The 22,301-nt window shown below is 41.7% G+C and overlaps 1 protein-coding gene across 1 annotated transcript in view; it reads left to right on the plus strand.

The window, feature by feature from the left end:
* The window catches only part of PGBD5 (piggyBac transposable element derived 5), a 68,618-nt gene that overhangs the window by 11,768 nt on the left and 34,549 nt on the right, over positions 1-22,301 (plus strand). Inside the window, exon 2 of the mRNA XM_040059891.2 lies at positions 14,612-15,039. Within this exon, the coding sequence (XP_039915825.1) occupies positions 14,612-15,039 (428 nt within the window). The remainder of the gene's footprint in view (positions 1-14,611; positions 15,040-22,301) is intronic.

Raw genomic sequence — 22,301 nt, forward strand, 5'->3', positions numbered from 1 at the left:
TATTTGAGGATTAGAAAGAAAAATATATACCAAACTAAAACTAAAAGATTCAAATTTTTATCTGTCTTTGTCATAGGTATTTCAGCTTCTGGTGTCCTGTCCTCATACTGTTGAAATTTACTGTGTTATGAACCTCATTAGTTGCCTTGAGAATGAAGCCAAAATCCTTGCCCTTCCAGCTGAAGCAAGCCTAGGTTATCATGAATCTCTGTGTCATGAAAACTACTCTGGCTTCACTTCCTCCTTCTTCCTCTTCATGTCCCTTTTATTTTACTGAAGAGTGTTTTGGATCATTCTGTACAAGACATAGCTGTTTCTGGTTAAGAGGGGTGTGAGTTCAGCCAGCAGTACCAAAAACAATAATCCCACTAGACTCAGGTAAATTCAAAATACATTGAATTGTGTTGAGTGCAAATAGTAGTGCAGGCACCTAACTGCTTTCTGGGAACAGATGGTGGGTGTAAAATATTCAGATATGGATATTTTGGAATTGGTACTGTCAAAATGGGTACTGAATATGAAATGGTTCTAGAAATATGAAATGGACTTGACACTGTTAATGTGATGCTGTATTTGAGATTATACTAGTTTTTAGCTCTCTCTCTCTCTTTTTTTTTTTTTTTTTTTTTTTTCACTGCTTGCTATCTCTCCCTGAATCAATGAAAAGAAACTAAGTGAGAATTAGTTTTTTTCTAAAAGCAGCCATTTGTATCGTATGATGAAGCGGAAACATTTGATAGTATTTTATGGACATATATTGCAGGAGAGTGAGGGAGACATTAAAATAAAAACAGTGCCTTTTCTTCAGGTCTTTTGCTGAAAGGTTGACTCAGAAGGGATCTGAGTACTGACCTGGAGCAGTTTGACATCGAGCAGTACACTGCCAATTGTTCTAATGTCAGCTTTCTTCCTAAGATAAAAGGGTGATGGGATTCTTTTTTTTTTTTTTTTTTTTTCCTAAGCTGAAATGGGCAGCTAAAGGGAGAAACCTTCAGCACAATACTTTAATCAGAAAAGGAACAAGAAATAAGTGTAGCAAAGCTGCTCAAAACTTTACTTTCAAGCTTTCAGTTTCTACTGAATCCTTTTAATCTGCAATATAACCTCTTTCTAACCTGCCCTTCTGTACTACAGCGTTTAGTTTCTCTAATTGTATTTTGCTTTCTAAAATCTTCTCCTGTCATAAAAATGAACGTTTCTCTTATGTCTTAATATAGATTCTACCAATACTCCACATTTTGACATCTTGTTCTTAGTCATTATGAAACTTCCTTTTTTTATTCTCTGGGCTCTGCTGGACACCATGTCTCCACTTCTTCTTGTTAAAATTGCAGGTAGTCAGGGGCAGGAGTTCATCAAATTTTGCTTCTTAGTAAGCCGGTTTGTGCAGTTTTGCACTGCCCCATGTGCTCAAGTCCATTCTTGTGGGAGGAGAAGGTAAAGGTCTTCCAGATATTGAGTTCTCACCTAACTTATGGGAAGATAGCTGATGGAGTGACAGCCTTTTGAATTGCCTTCACTGAAACATGGCTCGCTTGAGTTCAACTCTTATTAGACAGCGCATTTGTATTGAGAAGAGCCTGTGGGCTCCAGCAGCATGTCCTTGATGAAAATCAGGTTGATGTTGAGAAGTGAGGTCATGTGAAACCAGACTCTGCCTGGTCGTTCCTCATAGTGTCGCATAAAAATAATAGGTGGTAATTCTAACATACCAAAATTATGGCCAGGTGCTCCTGACCATATTGCTCACTAAGCTTGCTACAGCTGATGTTCCAGATCTTCTTTTGTGGGAGATACAATATGTGAACTGTCACACTCACTGTCAAATGTAGCATTAAAAAGCTGGAAGAAATGCAGTATGCAGCTCAACAAAAATCTGAATTCAGATCTAATAGTGGTGTTTTTCTATGGGTTTGGCTATCTCATGATTATTCAGTCTTCTTTTTGGATGAAGTTTGTACTTCAAGAGTGTCAACTGCCCACATAGTTGGAGCTTTGAGTTAGCATTTTATTGTGTCTGGGTTGTGAATGCATCTGTGCTCCTGCTGTCTAATAGAAGACACTGGTGCAGTTTGAGAGGCTAATGCACTGAGTAATGGGCCCAATTCTTTATAACAAGTATTTAAGGAATATTCTCCCTTCTCAATCATCTGTACTGGCAGGAGTGGGGACTGTGTGTCAGGTTCTTTGCTCACTTTGCCAAGTGTACCTTGTAGTCCCTTATCCACCAGACATTGGTTCTAGATGCAGGAGGATGCCACCAAAATCAAGTGATAGTTTCTGTAAAGAAAGCAAAATGTTATGATCTTTATAAGCAGTTTTTGTGTAGCTGTTGCTTTTCATTTCCTCTTTAAGCCTAACTGAAGTCAATGTTCTACATAGTGCTGGATCTTGAATGCTTCCTAAAGAAAGGTGACACAAAGATTTCTTTTAAGTTTTGCTTTCTCTGACTACTGCTGTAGAGAGTAATTGTTAGCTGCCTCGTTTCTAATTTAGAAGAGGGAGGAGAAAGTAAGTAAGTTTTTCAACTCAAGTTAAAAAAAAGCTTTTTCTAAGCAGAGTTTTAAGCACTTCTTTTGCTGTCTCTTCAAGGACTCCATTCTACACTTGCCAGAATTCATTCTTTTGCAATTATTTCTGTGTTTTATTATGGACTGCATCACTTGACATTATAATACTTATACTGTTAAATCATTTGTTTGGAGCAATCCTAGGCTGGAAGAAATATGCTTAATCTCACTTCAAAAACATGCACTTCAGGGTAGTGTTGCACTGATGCCAAAGAATAATTTGATTACTGTAGCTTAAGGTTAGGTATCTGCCTCAAATGGTTTCTGCTGGGCTGGGGGAAAAGACCCTAGAAGAGGTTAGTATTGTCACACTGTAGCCTCAAAAAATTCTTAAGACATCCCTTTTGATGTTTATTGAAAGTACAACCTGTTTGCTCCATATTGTCACAACAGCAGAAAATCTGATATCAGATTTTTTGAGTGGTAGGAACTAATGCTAAATCCCTTGATCAAAAGGAAAAATCCATGCTTCCTGAAGAACATGAGTTCCAATTTGCTTGCCAAGGTTTGTGAAGAGTGACCAAAATCTGTGGTGGTCATAAGGCCCAGGAGGGAGGTCAAAGGAGCTTCAGGATAGGCTACGGAGAATTTTTGTAGTAAAAATACATTGCCCTTTTTTCCCCGCCATGACACATATTGTAGTCTTGCTTTTAGGATGAATAATTTGCATGCCTGACTGCAAAATGAATTTCTGCTCTGTAAACCTATTTCTGCTAGATAAAAACACAAGGCTCTTACACTTCCTTTTGTTTTGTGAGTGATGCAAATTAAAATTCAAAAGGGAGTGTCAAGGGATATAAATACAGTGCATTATTCTTTGAATCCAGAGATGCATATAAGCATATGCGTAGATGGTACTACCTTAGCGATATGTGACATGACTTGAATGATATATATTTCTCTAGTGGCGTACAAAATGTTGTATCAATGCAGAAGGACCTCTGACTGATAGCACCACTCCTCTGTTCTTACAAGAAGACAGTTTCCTTGGAGGACAAAGGGAAATGGCTCATTTTTATATTGGTATAAAACCTACAAGTAGATCAGCTGAAGCTTATAGGATATGAGCACGCATTCAGCTCTCTGCTAGAAGGAGGGTGAACTGTATCTGCTAGGCTGCTTAAGTCCTGAATGCGGTTACTGGAGAGCTCTAGGGCAGTGTTCCTCAATCATTTTTGATCCTTCACCCCTATCAGTAGAAGTTTTTTCAACAGATACCCCAATCTATGTTTATTTATTTACTTATTTATAGATTATATACCTGCACTACTGTACTAATCTACTATGTACATTATAAAGAATACACAGACCCAGAATTTAAACCAGGATGAGATAAAGATGAAATTAACACTGTTTAATGTTTTTATTTTTTTTTGCTAAACAATAGAGAAAAATGTTTTCTTCCAGTGCCCCAGTAGATGGTCTTGTGCAGCACCCCATGTTGGAAAGCACTGTGCTAAAATCTATGAAAGGATCTTGATAAAAGTTGGTGTGTGACCAAAGCAGATGGTGCCTGGATCTTGGCAAGGAGGACTGTAGTCATTTGTTTCCAGCTCTGCCAAACTGCTTCAGTCCAGGCCCAGAAAGAGAATTTCTGTGAAGTGGTTTGAATCCCCCTGCCAGGGATGTTACCAGACCCAGATGTAGCTGTGATCAAAAGCTGTATATTCACCTACTTTCTTTGTCTTCTCTCTCCTCCCCAAATAAATAACATTCTAGCTTGTCTGGTAGGCTTCGGATTTTCTCAGGGCCATTCACAGTGAGCAGGAAAGGAGCTGTATCAAAGCTGATGGAAGAAGCTGATGGAGTTTCACAGTAGGTCTCTTACTTAGTTTTATTTTATGAGGCAGTCAACATAATGAATGGAAAGAAATGTTGTTTAAATGAGACCTTTGTGACCATAGTAACAAATGGCCAAGGAACTGGAAGGGCCACACAAAGGAGCAAATCTGTCTATAATATCAAAGCAACTTTAGCAGTTAGGTCCAGAAAGCTTAGGAAGTGGGAGGCTCCCATTTTTTTTTAATGTGAACACAGCATGAAGTTCTTTGAAAATCTCTACTGTGTGAAATCTTTCTTGCTGCTAGGTCCAAGATGAGAAAAACAAGTTACTTTCTCCTTTCGTAACCTAAGCTATGTTCTTACAGTGATTAATTATTCTGAGATCTTTCAGCTTTTATTGGTTCATATGTTGGCAGCCCCCAAGAAGCCTGGGAAAGCTGACGTCTAAAAGTAGCTGTAATCTGGTGTTCTGGGTGGCTACTAGTAAGCAATGCCTATCTGGTGACCTCCAGTCTTTTCCCTGCCTGATCTCAGAATGCAGCATGCTAAGCCTGTCTTTCAAGAGGTGGGCTTTGGCTCCAGAGCGACAAAGCATCTCACCTGAGATGCTGTGGAGGAAAAACACACAATGCTTTTCTTTGCAAAGCTAGTTCTGTGGCCTGTTGTGCCCGCCAGCCGCACAGCAGGCGCGGGCCATGGTGGGAGCTGCCGGGAGCTGAGCGGTTCCACAGGCTGCACACAGTAGCTGGGCAGAGGTTGCAGGAGTGGGGCTGCTGCTGCTGAGAGTGAGCAGTGCTGTGCCACTGAGGATCCCGCTCTGACTCTATGCGCTGTTTAGCTCCGAGCTGTGTTTCTGGCTTGGTCTCTGCAGATGCAACTCCCTGAAAACCTTCCCCGGGGGTACAGTGGCATTTGTGTCACCCTGAAGTTAATACAGGCAGTACAAGTAATAAATCCCATCTGTTTCACAGGTGACTGCCTTTTTTTTCACTCTTAATTGTTGAAGAAGTGCACTGACTTCTTAAAACTGGCAAGTTGTGAGTTTATCAGAGTTATTGGAAAGCCTAAGCACTTGGAGTGCCGTGGAGTGTCATGTGTCCTGCATGTGGTAAGAGGATTAGGGATGTTGATGTGCATGGTATATAGAAGTCATTTATTGAACTTTCCAGTGGCTTGCCTGTTTTAAGATGTTCAGACAGCCTGCAGCACTGGTCACTTCTTAGGACAGGCAGAACAAGGATGGAAAAAGGCCATGTAACAACAGGGACAGGAGTCAAAAAGCAAGACGAAAACAAAAAGCACACTGTGCGTGTGTAAAGGAGTCCTGACCCTAGCAAGGATTGCAAATACATGACCTCCACATCTTGGGTGTCCTAGGAAAATATTAACACTTTCATCTACCCCCTAAGCCTAATGCATCAGCAGAGAGCATGTGGCTTGTCCCAAGATTTTTGTGGGTGTTGGGGAGGAACATGGAGAATATAAAGCCAGGGAATTAAAGCCAGGAAGTTTAAATGCAGGTGTGTAAGTGCAGATGCAGCATGGAGTGATGAGAACTCCTTTGCCTCTGAGTCTGGGGTGATGACTTTGGAGAAGAATTTTCTTCCTGGGCAGTTGATGAAATTCACCTAGAGATGCAAGTGCACACTTTCCTACAGAGAACAGTAAAATCCAAGGGAGACTGGTACAATCTAAAAGAAACAGGTTTGAAAAAGCCTGAGTATATCCCCATGCAGCTCCTGTCATCAGCCTCCTTGGCAGATTCCAGGTTTTGAGCTCTTCTAGCAGAGCTGCAGCACCACCCTATTGATCACCCTCTCCCAAGTGGGTGCTGCAGTAGGTGCTTATGTCTGTTTTGAGAAGTAGCATTGAATACTTTGGGGACTATGTGCTTACCCCAACAAATACTCCCTGTCTTCTCCAGGAAAAGCCTGTTGCTGCTGGGAAGTAATTGCAGAGCCTGGTACTGTAGCTACTTTAGCTCATGTGGGATGGAGATGAATCTTTAGAAGGTTCTGTACTAAAATAAATGTTCATGCGTTATAAGGTTGTCTCCAATGCTTTACTGAAATGTCTGGATTTCTGGTTGTTATATTTTTTTTCCTTTTTTTTTTTTTAAATAACTTTTTTTTAAAAAAAACAAAGCCATTTCTTTGTGAGACTTACTCAAAAACTGGAGGTTCATTTTTCAATGGCACATGTGTGTTGTATGTAAATAGCAGGAGTTGATGTGAAGGCTTTCAGCATCTCATTAGTTGCATCAGTTATATTGACTTACTGACTTTGATTTACAAAAGATAAATATTCTGATTATTTGCTTGGAAAACATACCAGGCTGTTTTCCCTCCTTCGAACACAAAAGTCCTACCTTTCAAGGCGGGGTCCTCGCATCAAATAGTGCTGATGCTTATACAGGTGGATTTTTATTTTAAATTTCTGGAAAGGGGCAAGTTGCATGGGGGTAATGATATTTGTGAACAGTGTATACTAGAACAGACCAGGAGCCTAGGACAGAAAGATGGGATGGTGGGAATGCACCTGCAAGAGTTGCCAGTGCAGAAGAGTCCCCCCGTGGAACCGTCCTTAAGCATTCCTCTGGGATTAGATATGAAGGTCACCCTGCTGGTAATGGGAGTTGTGCTGACATAAAAACCATCCATGCTGCTTTGTACAGCTATTTCATAAATGTGCACAGCTGTGCCCACAGGCAGATGTGTAGCTGCTACGTGATCTACTAAAAGCTGTATTACAGGTGGTGTATGAAGTCAGCACATCGATGGTCATCTCTAATCTGCTAGATACGCCCAGTGTCAGCTGGGCTGCCAGGAGCAGTGCAGTAAAATGTTAATAGGAAACTACAGTGGCAAAAGAGTGCTGTGGACTATTGCCATGGAAGCTGCTGCAGCAGTAATTTCCCTGAGGAGGAGCATATGCAGTCTCACAGCCAAATAATGTGCAAAGAATTATGTAAACTGACACAATACTGTACTACTTCAGCATTGACTCTGCTGCTTTAAGGTCTTTGGCTTTTGGAAATTATTTTAACCATAAGACCTTGTGCCGGTGGTTTGGGACATTCTGTTGGATGTTGGGAAAATGGTGATAGGTAGGTTGCAAGATCTCACCACAGAAATTAAGTATATAATTAAACATGTCAACATCAGCTGCAGTGGGCTTTTTATTCTTTGTACTTGTCACAGCTTGAAAGCTTTTTAGCTTTAAAACATGATGGCAAACACAAAGAAATACTCTTTTAATTAAACAGGGGTTTTGCCACGGCTTAAATCTACAACAAGGCACACTTCCATGGAAGACTGCCACAACATGTCTGGCACATTCTCATTCAGAACAGTGCCGTTGGTGGTACAACATACATTTGGTCAATGGGAAAGGTGTAGGATCTCCCTGCTCAGTCTCTTGAAAATGTCCCAAAATTTAGTTGTTCTTCTACAGTGTCTTATCACACAAGGTAATCTTACTGAGTGACAGTCAAAATTATTTACCCTTGGAATCCCAGTCTCAATGCCCCATTGAAGTTCTTCACTTTTTCCGGGTGGAACTGCCAGCACATGGCAGTATGGAGGAGGAATGGGCAAGGTGCCTTGGTTATCACCCCAGGCATTGGAAGGTCACTGTCACATCAGGAGAGGAGACTGTCTTGTGTTTGGTGGAACAGTGCATTACTCATCCCTGACCTATGCCAGGTTGACCTGCTACACTTAATGCTTAAGGATTCTGCTATAATGCTTAAAAAAGCTGAATGACAGCCTGGATCCAGTACACAGCACGGAAACAAGCTGAATTTCAGGAAGTTCCTTAGTTTTTTGCTAAATGCTTCATTCATTTTACTGTTTAATTTAAATTTTACTGTTTGTAAAACAGTACTAAGTAAGTTCTCCATTTAATTTATCACTAACTTAGTGCTACTTGCTGTGGGGACTCTTAGGACCAGAGCCAGCACGGAGCAGCTTTGTGCTGGTTTTCAGTCCACTTTCATTTGTCCTTGGATTGCTTCTAGATGCAGCTCTTAATGCTCTCTGTGGATAAAAGTCAGACTGCAGTCTGTGGATCGCTTTATTGCTGACGCTGTGAAGAAAACAATCCTTTTTAATGCCGGGGAGGGAAGAGAAAGTGGCCTTTCAGAGAAAACTGTTTGCAATTTTTTGACTACGGTTATTATGTGCAGACATGGAGGCATTGTCAAAGGCTTATAAATAAGGTTGGAAGAGGGCAGTCAAATCACACTTTGCTAAATAGCTTGGAATAGGCTTACTGAAACTATATGTAGAGCAGGAGTGCGGCTACTGACTGCCCACACAAGGGTGCAAAGTAAGTTTCTGTAAAGGTGACTTTGCAAAAACTTACCCAGAAGCATGGGCTACTGAGAGTGAGCCATTATAGTCTACAAAAAGAACCATCTTTGGAAGGACTATGTCCAGTTTCTTCTTTCTAAGCCAAGAGTGTCTGCTTGGGATTTGTTGACTTTTTTTTTATTGCTTCCTCCTAAGCTGGTTCTCAGCTCCAAGGAGTGCCACAGTATGGACTATGTTTTCATAATTTATATTAGATTCTTGTGCAAGGCAGTCCCTAAAGGAAGCTAAGATTTGGCTACCAAAATAACAGATGCAGACATCTACTTGCTGAAAATACTGGTCAGAACCACAGCTGGCATAAATTAAGATAATGCCTTTGACTTAGCAAAGTAGGCCTGTCACTGAAGCTTTGGTAGCTTTTTCTAATGAAGATGAACAAAAGCATGCAGCATACTGTCCTAAAGACCTGGATACTTGCTGTCCAGTTCCTACAAGAGAGCAGTCTCTGAAATAAACTGGAATGAAACTCAGAAGGGAAATGGTATGTGAACTTACTTCAAGCTGTCTTGACAAGCTTGTCATAAGGCCGTCAAACCAGCTATGGTTTCAGGATGGTCTGATGTACGTTTCCAAGCCATTAAGAATAGAGCTGAAATGAAAACTGGTATTCTGGCAACCCAGATAAGCTCCAATGCTTCCAAAGGTTACATGAGAAAACTTAGTGTAAACAGAAATTCTGAAAAATATTCACTTGGGAAATGTTAAAACATCACTTTTTTGTTTAGGTCTCTACACATTGAAAAAGATGAGAAATTGTTTTAACTGTCTGTCATATTTCATTAATTGACACCTTCCATAAAGGCATCATGATGTTTTTGATGGATGAATATTTTCTGATGAAAGGCTTCTTCAGCAGTTTTTTATGTTCTCTAAATAAGACCCAAAAATCATGTTGTGCACTTTTGCAGAGGTAACTTGTCAGGAATATAAAACAGTCTCTAATGACTTGGACTTAGGAAAAAGAAATTAATTGGCTTTTTAAACCTTGGTTTTTAAAGGCTGTACCATATGTTGGAGGAGAAAGTACTTCCCAATGGCCAAAAAAAAAAAAAAAAAATCGTTTCTGGATTGATTTTTCTTAGGTATGTATCTGTATATAATACACTTAATGTGCTATTCTCATGAGTGGCTATAAATTGTTAGATTTTTCCTCAAAGAAGACAATAAAAATTACATCCAAATTCTTGAACTGATACTTCTACCACTCCTGTTCCTGATTTGGGAGTATGGGGGTCTGCCAAGCTGTTAATGTTTGCATTAATTTCAAAGTCAGCTGTTACTAGCTCTGCACAAGATTTGTTTACAAACCAGGCAATTTGGGTTATTACACGTAGGGTAACACCTGGGCCGCTCAGAGTAATGGGATATTTTGTTGTGGGCCTCGACTGCAGTTTGAACGAGAGCGGTCTTCTGCACAACAGAGCAAGAGAACTTTCTTTCACTGTGTTTTTTCCTTACATATCTGATTTATCTTGACCCAAATAACAATGTTTCTGACCTTCTTAAGATTTGTATGCTATGTTGTAAGCACTGATAGGTTACAGTACATTTTGAAACTTTCCATCTTTTGTCCATCCCTTATTCTGAGTCTGTGAACTCTGAGTTACTAAATTACAGGTTGGTAATCAGAACAGAAAAAATGGGAAAGGATGCATGAACCTGTTAAAAATGCCCTCAGATTACTTAATTCTGCAACCCAGTTAAGTAAGGAAAAAATATTTTATCCACTTGGGGATTTTTTCCCGATTTTTTCCCTATTTTTTTCCTATTTTTTTCCTAATGTGTTGCTCAGCAAGGAACACTAGAAAGGAAATGGAGCAGAGGGAAGAATGTGACCAGTGGGTACCCATCCAAGAGAGAAGACCATAGGTTGTAGGATGACATCCAGGGGCTGCCTGAAGTTCCACCTGAACTTTTTCTTTAATCTTTCTGGGTGTTCTGCAGTGGATATGTTTGCTGAGAAGTTGAGTGTGCAGCCTGTGCTTTGCTAGACATCAGAGCCAGCAGGGCAGCTGCAGTTTGCCCTGAGCTGAGTTGAGCCAAGATGGGTTCTGCAATGCACACGCTCCGAGGGCGAGGTGCCGGCTTTTGCTTCACAGTTGGATCACCAGTATGGATACACAAACGGCTTTTCATGCTTAGTTTTTTTCATTTCTTTTGAGACTATTCTTACAAATGGAGATGTCTGTTTGTGGGAGACATTCCTTCTGAGTGCAAAAGAGAGAATGGAACCAACTACTCAAAATAGCAGTAATGACTTGCAAGGTGGTTGCTGGGGATTGCACAGGCAGGTTTTTGCTGCCTGACAGGGTGAGAAAGAGGAGCTTGTGTGTATAGATTGTATCATAACAGAAGTTGTTTGTTATTTTCCACATCCTACAAGGTCACTTAGAGCAAGCCCAAAGTTCTGGTGCTGGTGTGTGTGCTGCCCAGTCGGAGGTTGCTCAGTAGAGCTCTGTCCCTGTCCTGCCTGGGCATGGAATACTGGGGCTGGCTGCGTGTTTAGACACTCCGAGAGTGCTTTTGCACTTTGTCACTGTAATTTGTATTGGAAAGCCTTATTGGCTTTTGAAGAAATCCTATGAAAGTAAATATATGTTCCATGCACACAACACTCCATAGCAGAGGAGAGAGAAAAATCTGAATTTTACATACAGTTATAATTGTACTGTCATTCTGAGAATGGACAACTAGGCAAAGCCACTCTTTCATTTGACTGAGCAAAACTTTGAGAGGTAAACAGTGCATATATCAAACACTGAACTCTTTTCATGTCAGTATTTTCTGGGTAAGTGCCATTTAAGTCAATGTAAAAATCCTTAAAAAGTACAAATTAGCTATTTAAGTTCCTTATGCAGACAGTTGGCTTTCTCCACGGAATATATTTGTGTATTTAGAAAGTCATATAAATATTTTAGGCTGGTCATTAACTATGCAAAACTCAATTCATGTTAAAAATTCAGTACTTTTCCTACTGAAATTCAATGTTGCTTTTGTTATATTGCATATCAGTAAATTATGAATCAGTTGTGCTCACTTTGCCAATAAAAACTGTTTTTTAAGACAATGAGATTATACAGGGGCTTTCATAATTTTGTTTAATCAACAGTTATGTTGATGTTTGAGTCAGAAAGTGATTCAGGTTGCTTTTTTAGAGCTGTGTGGGTTCTGCATGACCAATGAGATACAAAGCTTGTATATTCATTTCAGGAAGGAGGAGAGGCATCAGGTTCTCTGTGGCTAGAGCAGGACTGCTAGGTAAGAAAGGATTATCATATCCAGTATACCTGTCAGGTTTCATTATCACTTATCAAGGTAAACTTGTGCAGCTGCTGAAAATTTAACTACACCAAAATTACTTTTTTTTTGTGCTTCAGATTGCTCTTACCTCCCTAAAGATGGAACCCAGCATGTACCTATTGTCCACAAGTCTCGAGTCAATCATATTTCACTTTGTAGGACTTAATGTTTTATGAATTCTTGTTTGCTGTAGATAAGATTTAAAACATTATTCCTACTCCCAGTTTCTGCTTCTGAAGCCAGGTATTTCAAAACTATCTCTGTGTGCTACCTGAAAGGTTGCTTGACCACTGGAGTTGAGTTCAATAATTACTCAAGATTTCATATATAACTAGGAATACACTCTGTTCCATGTGTTGTTGTCAGAAAGCCATACCTACTGTAGAATATAGAACCTCAATTAAGTTATGGGGAAGAATGAAGATACAGAATCATGTGTAGATCATATTTTGTGAGCTATAACAGTCAATCCAGTGCTAGCAGAAAATAAACCTCCTGATCAAAATAAGAAAACATTTGTTAAGCAGCTTTACTATTGCACTAGCAGTTAAGGTGAAGTAAATATATCTATCCTAGCCCCACTTCATAATGAAAATCTTTTGTCATTTAAACTGAAATTTTCTCTTCTGTCCTTACGAAAACGTGGTTTGTGCGGGGTTCTTTCCTCTGGTCTTACAATATAGAGGAATGTGCTTTTAACTGAAAGTTTCTCAATCTCACAAATGAAAATTGGAAAGTAATCTTTAAATAGATGTTTTTTCCCACTCAAAAAAAACCCAAAACCAAAACCAAACAAACAAACTAACAAAAAAAAAAAAAAAAAACAAACAAAAACCAACCAAACAAAAAACCCCAAAAAACCCCCACCACGCCACACATAAAATCCAGAAAATCCAGCGTTTGCTTTTTTGGCATTCTTTGCAATCTGAAGGTTTACAGTTTCAAACTTTTTGCTGTCCTAGTAGCTTGAGTTCACCAGATTGCACCCAAACACTAAGGCTTAAGAGCAAGTCCAACCACAGAATTTCTGTAATTCCTTGTAGTTCTGTTTCATGGAAAATTTCTGCAAGATGTAGTTGTTGCTGTAACTAGGAATGTGAACTGAGATACAGGGGTGCTGGAGAATGTGACCTGACCAACATGCTAGTGGATCTTTGCAGAGCCGGGTTGTGGAATGGTCAATCTCATTCTCTGCTGCAGCTGAGAGAGCTGATGCTGAGATCCAAACAGCTCTGTAGTGTAAGACTCACTCTTGCTGGGCAGAACTCCAAATGAGAAGCTGTATACCTGCTCCTTTTGATTAGGAAGAGTGTTTCAGACAGTCCCAGGGCTGAAGGCTGCTGGACTAAGGTGTGGTATTGGATCCAGCTCGTGGTTTGGGATTATACCCTGGCATTGTCTTTTTCACAGGGGTGTAGAGCTGCTTTTACGTGCTCCCCTGTCTGCTGGGTTTGAAGAGGCTCCGCCTCTCAGGGTATTGGTTTTTTGGTTTTCACTGCTTCTGTAGAATAGAGAATGTTCCCTGCACTTACCCGGTAACCAAAACACTACCACAAGGTGGAAACATGAAAACTACTACTTTTAGAATGGAGCTTGGTTAGTTTGTGGGAGGGATTAGAGGAGAGTGGGCTGTAAATACTGATGTCTGCTGCCCTGGTATTCCTAATTCAGCTTAGCGTTATCTGGTGTCTGACTGGCCAACCTTGTAACACCGATACAGTGCTGCCAGCCCTTAGAGCCTCCTTTTTGTTTTTTTTGCCCTCATGGATTAGTTTAAATTGGCAGAGAAGGTGCAAGATCAGTGAAACACTAGAGTAATGAGAGCATGGGATTGCAAGGCTTATTACATTAAGGGAGGAAGAGGACCACAGCATGCATAATAGTGCTAAAAATATTCTCTGTCATGTGGGACAGTGACTCTAGCCACATGGTAGCTGTGACTTGTTCTGGTAATGTGCTTTCTTGGGGATATCAGAGTACAGGATGAAACTCCAATGTGGTGGCAGAGACACAAAACTCAAAAACACATAGACATGACCTGTATGTGACTCTGTGTGGAGCAGGGGCAGATATGAAAGCCATAGAATAATGACAATGAACTGAGCAGGAATTGGAGGTACAGGAGAAAAGATGGGTTCTAGAGCCTAGGAGTCATGTCATCTGGGATGAGGGCAGTGCTGTGTCTGGAGGTCTCACACTGTCCTTCTAGGCTGTTTGGAGGAAGGCCCTGCTTTGACATGCATATGGGCAAATAAAAGACTACCCAGAAAAAGTCCAAAACAGCTGCTGAGGGTAAAAGTTGCAGATAATGTGTAAGTGGAGAAATAAAATGTCTGCTTGTCTCACAGGCCTGCATGCTGCCAAGTAATGAGTGTGCAGAGCAGAGGGAGAAACTTTTCAGAGTGTATAGTATTACAGGAGGAAGAATATGGAGGGGATGGGAAGTTTCCTGATGAAGTCTGTCAAACAATGGGTACATGCCATCATTTGCATTAGAAAAATTAATCATGCTTTTAATTTCTTGTGTTGGACGTGCCTTGTGGTGGTCAGAAGAGTGTCTATCTTTCCTTCTTGCTTTTACCCTAGGTCCAACACGAAAAATGCCCCTGACCGCCAGTGCCATGGACTTTTTTCAGCTCTTTGTCCCCGACAATGTACTAAAGAATATGGTGGTCCAAACCAACATGTATGCCAAGAAATACCAGGAGAGGTTTGGTAGTGACGATGCCTGGATTGATGTCACCTTGACAGAAATGAAGGCCTTCTTAGGCTACATGATATCAACCAGCATCCACCACTGTGAGTCTGTTCTCAGCATCTGGAGCAGCGGCTTCTACAGCAACAAGAGCATTGCACTTATCATGACACAATCAAGGTTTGAGAAGATTCTGAAGTACTTCCATGTTGTGGCCTTCCGTTCGAGCCAGACAACGCACAGCCTCTACAAAATCCAGCCTTTTCTGGACTCTCTGCAGAATGGCTTTGACTCTGCTTTCAAACCTTCACAAGCCCAGGTAAGAGTTAAGCTGTTTGCCTGCAACATCTGACCAGTGTGCTCTGGTTGTTTCACTGTGACAGAAAGTGCACAGCTGCCTGGGGAAAGAGCTGGGGCTTCTCAGTGTGAAGCTGTGCTGTGGTGCCTCCATGACACGAGAGAGAAAGCAGCACTGTCCTGTGTGAGTGCTCATCAGTGTCTGTCAGTGCAGGCACCAAGCAGGTTTCAGTGGGAATGGTGCTCTCCAAGCTGGAGCTGTTTGCTTTGGTGACCTAAACAAGCCTGGACACTTTTCAGTGAGCCTGGCACTGGTACGTTTTGCTATGCTGAGGATGGGAGGTTGCAAGTTGTGCAAGGGTAGAAAGGGCAGAGCTAGTGCAGCTGGGCTGGAGGGGCAGCAGGCTGAGCTGGATGGAGCTGAGTTTGCTAGAGTGACTGTCCTGACTTGAGCAGTAGGTACTTGCTCTATGGTCCAGTGACACAGCTGCTTCCTCATGACTGGAAAGGGGGACAGGTGAAAATCTTTTAATATTCATCATACTCTATTTAAACTTTATTCAGTACAAATGATCTGCTTTTGAAGCTGTTGCTACTGGTCGTATTCAGAAACCTGGAAAGAAAAAGGAATAAGGATAAAATGTGTTACTGCTTGATATAACTTTTCAATAAATTCACTGTTTCCAGAATATAAATATTTCACTTGGGCATTTGGAAAGGGTGTTGCGTCCATAGTCCTCTTTTTCTTCCTTTTTCCCTTCTGAAGCATCCCATTTTTGCCCACTGCACAAAATTAATGAAGGCATAGATGCATCGCATCCATTGAAGTGTGCCTAAAATACATGGCTAGTAATTCCAGGTTTTGCCTATTTTATAGACAATAAAAATCATACCTATATAACTAATGAGAACACAGTTGCCTAAAAAGCTGTTGAGGTGGAGGAGGGAAGAGTTCTCACTAAGCTATGCAAGGTATATTTCCATTAAGACAAAGCAGGCAGTGAGAAACATGGAATTGTTGGGCTCCCATAAAATATGAAATCTGATCCTTATGGCTGCTGACTTCAATGGGCAGAAGATAAAGGCTTCCGAAATGTGATCATTGTGTCGAATGCAAATGTTTATAATGGTTTGCTGTGGCACACACTGTGAGTGCAAATCCATTAAGGGATAAGATTTTATTGGCATGTATATCCCTTCTCCCATTCCCCATCCTGAGCACGGCATGAGACCTGAATTGACAAAATCACAGCTCCCCGTTTGCAGTGGCAAAACATCTAAATCTTCACAAGTAAAATATATTCTTATCCTGAGCTTGGTAAGGAGATGCTACTTAAATAAAATAAGGGGGAAGAAGTAGAGACAGGCCAATTTTCTTCCTTCCCCCTCCACTTCTCTGCTCCTTTGTCAGTGTTTACGTCAGTGATTTCTATGCAGCATGTTTCAGTGATATTGAGTGGAACAAAAAGCACTAAAATACAGCTTCAAAAATAACCCTGTGAGAAAGAATAAGGTTTTGAATCTGTTGTTAAAAATACCCTAGCGTACCTCCGGAAGCCTACTGGGGGATGTTCCAGGCCTCCTCCTGAAAGGAGCCTTGTGCGTGACATTCTCTGGGTGCCATCAGTCAGGGCTGCACACTGCCTGTCTCAAGAGGTGAGGACCCCATCTGCTCAAAACAGCAGGAAAGACCTCTCGCTGCAAATTGTCTTGAGTGCAGACTGCAGTAAACATCAAACCCAGAATGCCCAGTGAGAAATACCAAAAATAATTAAAAACAATAACCCAGTGGCACAGAAACAAATGGGAAGATGAGGGGAAAGGACCACTTAGATGGACTTTTGGAGGTTCTGCCTCTGGAAGACAGTTGGAAGGGGGGGCCCAGGTTTCTGTGATCAGTGATACCTGAAATCTCAAGTTCAGAATGGACTTGGTGTTTAAGGTACATCTGTATCTTAAACATGAGATTTGTGGTACCTGGGTGGCTTGTTGCTGACCCACGAGCTTTATGCTACCTTCTTGTAACTGGCATCAAACAGCTAAATCACAGCTGCTGTTGAATGCAGCAGGGCTGTTTGGGCTTATGGGTAGGCTTGTTACTGACCTTTGTCCTTTGGCAGTGTGGACTCAAAGAACACAGATGAGGAAGATGCCTTGTTTAACTCACCCCTATGGACAGAGCAGGGGCAATCTGCATCCAGACAGCAGTACATCTGCCTTCACAGTTATTTCTTCTATAGATTTGATCTTTTCCTTTTGGAGAGCCAGAAAAGATTCTTCAAGTCAGGAACTTCTGTCAGATAATACTTTTTTTTCTCATCTGTGACCCCTCCCCCTGCCCAAGTGTGCCTGTAAAAATAACACCACAGTTGCTATGAAAGAAAACAGCGAGAAAGAACTATGTCAGTATACCAAATCTAGTGAATGATAATTATTTTGCTAAATATACTGAGCAAACAAAAGGAAATAATTACTCTCTAGCTTATGAAAGAATTGAAAGTCCAGAACATTTTAATTGTACGTCAGCAGTACTAGCTGTTGTTTCTGAGGTTAAAAAAGATGGTATTCTGACCTAGATTGGTAAAAAAAATTTACAGTAATATTCTCTGCATTTTAACCCTCCTTAGCATCATCTGTATAAATAAACACTGTCTCTACCTGAGCAACAAGAGGTGGAGATTTGGGGCTGTTCTTGTAAGCAGTGTTGTTTCTTTGCTACTTAGCTTTGTAGTTGTGCTACTGCCTGCAAGCCTGAAGGCAGGGAGGATGCGCTGCCTGCACTCGGGAGGTATAGAGCAACAAATTCAAGGGTACTCAGCTGCCAAGGATATACACTGAATTCCAGAAACCAGAGGAGTTCAGGGGAAATAACATCAATGCTCAAATATCCTTCTGTGCCTGCTGAGTGTTTATATGCTCATCAGCAGGATGCGGCTAGACAGGATTGCTGTCTCTGGCTGCCCCGGACTAGTGTGGGAGAGGTCAGGAGTGTAACTCCAGGTACTCTCTGCTTCCCTCTCCCCCTAAAGTACCTTCTCTTTGGTGTTTTGGAACCAGACAGTTTTGCATCTGCCCAGTGAAATATCGGCTGGGAACAGTTGCTTTCTTATCTCCAGCAGGAGAGAACCCCCTGGCAAAAAGAGAGATGTAAGTCCAACCTCTTCCTCCAAGGACACAGTGCAGAACTTTGGCTAATTATTGGGCAGCTTCTTTGTGTTTCTCTCTTACTGGTATCATAGTGTACAGCTAAGCAGTTTCAACATAGCTCTTCCAAACCAGCTCACAGCTTTAGATGGCAGCCTCTTTGAAAACACAGAGGGGCAAAAACAGGGTGGTCAACTTGTTTTTGTGTCCTCATGATTGAATGTTCATTTGATATTGGATATTTTCAAATTATTAGGTCTTGCTTGTGCTGTACCTCTGTATTTCAGGTTTCCTGTTCTCAAAATGATTCCTTAGGAGTTAAGGGTGCTGGTCCCAAATGAGAATCATTCTGTCTTAGGGCTTCTGTGAGTGTGACAAAAGTACATAAATATTCAGGGAACGCTGGCCAAGTATAAGACACTGAGCAAGAGAAAAACAGACAGAGGAGCAAGAACATCGAATAGCAAGGTAAATTTCTGATGTCTGGTAGCTCTTGGCCAGTAGATCCTTTTGTGAAGCCAGATTTTAGGAAGAGTTTGCCAACAGAAAATTATGAAACTTCATTGCTATTTTTAAAGTGCCTAATGGTAATGGAGTGCTGTAAGAACTGAATTTTTGTTTTTTAAGAGAATTGATTGAAGACTGAACAAATGGGCAGAGGAGCATGGAGTCATCGCTCCATTGGAGGTCAGTGTTAACCTTTGAATGATGGCAAAGAGGATCTGTAAAATGTGGATAGACCAAGAAGACTTTGAAAATGAAAAGAGAAATAATCTGTCTGATATACTGGAGAAGACCTATGAGAGAGAAGGAAAGAAAAGTGATGTGGTCAGAGTGATGGACTAGGAAAATGGCTTTCCAGCAGCAGTCTGTAGAGGATTGCCTTATGTTGAGTAAAAGTAAAACTGTTGCAGGATGGTTGTGGGTTTTGGATGTAAGCTTATCTGGGTGGGTGGGTTGTTACTCTAAAATGAGTGCCATTTTAGAGCTCTTACTCAGTAAGCACAGAGAATGCGGGCATTGCCTGGCTGAGGAGATTGTGCAAGTAGGAGGTAAAGACTAACATTCAGATTCACTAGCCAGTGATGTCTGCAGCAGGAGGAGAGGGATGTCTGCAATGACCAAAAAAGGAGATACTGGGGGGTTCTTATAGGGAGGGAGATGCTCTCAAATGCAGCATAATGAAATCAGAACTGTCAGCTAGATATGCAAGCAGAGATGTCAGACACCAGCAAGAGAATTTAGATTAGACAGGAGGAGCTTTGGAGCAGAGAGGCAGAAGCATGAGCTACTCTTGCAGCAGGAATGAATGACTGCGCATCCACATGCAGTTACTCAGGGTCCTCTGCAACTGGATGGTATCCACCAAAAGCCAGAGACAAGGCAAGCTGAGGCAGCTCCAGGAGACAGGCTGAAGAGACAGCCTGTGTTGTGGATGGCCATGGAGCTCAGGGGGAGATGTTTCCCAGATATGATGGTTCATTATCTAAGTGTATGGAGTCCAGGAGTTCCAAGTACAAAAGACTTAGTGATTCGGGGCTTTGTCCACAAGCCTGTTTGGGCTCTGTTGAGAGAGCATGGGTGGAATTTTGGTGTGGAAAGAGTATTAAAAATTATCTAAAATGGAGAAGAAAGAAAGGCAGTCCTGACAGCAGCTGTTTTGTTCTGTGAGCGAAAGATATTGAGAGATGGAGCAATTAATGGAGTCCTGTGTTGGAGTCTTGCCTTTTCAGCACTTGGAGTGCCAATACATATTGAGTGAAAAACAAAGAGTGAATGTTTGGCAGGTAAACTTATCAGGGATTAGAAGGAAAGGAAAGGAAAGGAAAGGAAAGGAAAGGAAAGGAAAGGAAAGGAAAGGAAAGGAAAGGAAAGGAAAGGAAAGGAAAGGAAAGGAAAGGAAAGGAAAGGAAAGGAAAGGAAAGGAAAGGAAAGGAAAGGAAAGGAAAGGAAAGGAAAGGAAAGGAAAGGAAAGGAAAAGGGAAAGGCAGTGTGATAGCAATGGGGGAGCAAAGCAACTAGATGAGGAGCTTCTAGATCTGAACAGAACTGGGAATTTGAGAGAAGAAAATGGGGATGATTTCTGTGAAGAAATTCACAAGCTATCTTGCATGAAAGGAAGTCAGAACAGGAGGAGGAGCACTTGGGGAGTGAGAAAAAGATGGTGAAGAGGCGGCCAGGAATATGTGTAGGAGTCAATTAAGCCTGAAAGTAGATTTTTATCAAGGAAGATGAGAGGCAGGAAAGAATATGCCATGGGGGCAGTAAGCTCACTCCTGTAAAAGTGTGTATTGCAGCAACAGCAAGAATGCAGACTAGAGAGGGAGCAAATATAACTTTGCATGGGGTTTTGGCAAATAGATGGATTTGACATTACAGGAAGAGCAAGGAGACTGAGAATACAGGGCGGTGAACAAAATAATAGGATGGGCCAGTAGCAACAGGGCTAATTTTTGTCCTAAAAACACCATGTCAATGGCAGGAGCAGGCACAGCCTGTACAGTGCCTTGCTTGCAAAGTTCTTTACAGCTGTTGAAACAGTGGTTGCATGTGGAGGGGTGACAACACTTGTCCCCCATTCCTGAAGGAAGAGCAAGCTCCAGGGTTTTCCTTGCCTGTCCATATTTTGTCTTTACAGCATCAGCAGATCTTGCCCTAGTCTGTTCACATTTTTCTTCCCTCTTCACAAAAGTTGAGTAGGAACTTAGAAATTACTTAAATTCAGTACAAGGGGACAAAGGAGGGAAGGCAGGGCTGAGCATGGGCAGGAAGAAAAGGAAAATGGAGAGAAGTTTTAAATATTCAAGTTTGCTTTCTAGATGTAAGACTGATAGGCCTTACTGTGTCATAGGATGCAGAAAGAGTGTGAAGGGTAAACAGGATGCGGTAGAGCTGCTGCTAGGAGAGGTGATGCTGTGGTGCAGAGGGAAAGAAGCTAATGACAGAGGGTTAAAGATGTCCTAAGGTGGTGTTTATACAGCCTTTTCTTTCTACTGCTCTCCATCCTACAGCAGGGAAGATTATAATAGTGGAAACACACCACTATGGGATCTGGCAGGGAAGAGAGCCTTTCCAGAAGCTGAGAAATTCTTAACCATGGATCCAACCCTATCCCAAAGGATGTGCTCCTTCCCTCTTCACATGAGACAAAGAAAGGCAAAAGCGAATGAGGGCAAGTTTAATATTTGCAAAATGCTGTTCAGAATCCTCTGAGGCAGAAGCAGAAAATGCCCCAGATGGCCTTTAGATAGGAAGGGTTGTGTTCTGTGTGGACCTTGAGAGAGGAAGAAGATTTGGCTTCAGTGGGGAAACAGGGCAGCTGCAGCTGGAAGAACAGATAGCTTTGTGTGCAGCTCTCCTTGCTCACATCTGCATTTTGGTGTGTAATTTGAACATTTCACAAGAGTGCTTTCAGATGGTCCTGTGAATGTTTCATGAGTCGTTAAGAAGTGGAGTGCATATAAATGACAGCGTGCAGCCATCACTGCATGGGGAGGGCACGGGTGCCTATTTTGGGCTGACAGAGTAATTTTCAGCTAACATCTTGTATTCAGGAGGCCAGCAGCTGCTCATCTCTGGTGCTTAAGTGCTCACCCACCACACCTCTCCTACAAGCATCACTCCTAAGTTTAGTGCAGCTTTGTTCTCATTTCTGCCACTGACTGCGCAGATGTGCACAAAAGTAGCACTCATGAAGGTGTGGAAAGGCTTTGTCTGAGGGTGGGAGCCTCTGCATACCTGTTTCTGAGCCTGTCTCCTGGAGGGATGGTCACTGGAAAAGAACAGACTCCTTTAAATGATAACCCATCTGACTATTTTGCACATCTTTACAAGGGTATGAATTATGGCCTGCTGGGACTGCTTTCCCCTCATGTACAAGGAGGGGATCCTGCAGTGACTTGCTCTGATTTAGATGTACATGTCTGAATTTGGTCAGCATTCATCAGCTGAGACCTTTCAACAGTCAGCAAGACTTTGCACTTTCACAAGTGTTTTGCTAGACAACTTGCACTTTGTGCAGTCAGATATGTGTATGTTATGCACAGCTGCCTGTGAGCTGTGGGGAGCTACTAGTACTTTTCTATAGGTGAGTTCAACAGTGTGATACCTAGCGGTATCACATGTCAGTTTTGCTGCTAA

This window comes from Hirundo rustica, chromosome 3, assembly GCF_015227805.2.
Source record: "Hirundo rustica isolate bHirRus1 chromosome 3, bHirRus1.pri.v3, whole genome shotgun sequence".
Lineage (NCBI taxonomy): Eukaryota > Metazoa > Chordata > Aves > Passeriformes > Hirundinidae > Hirundo > Hirundo rustica.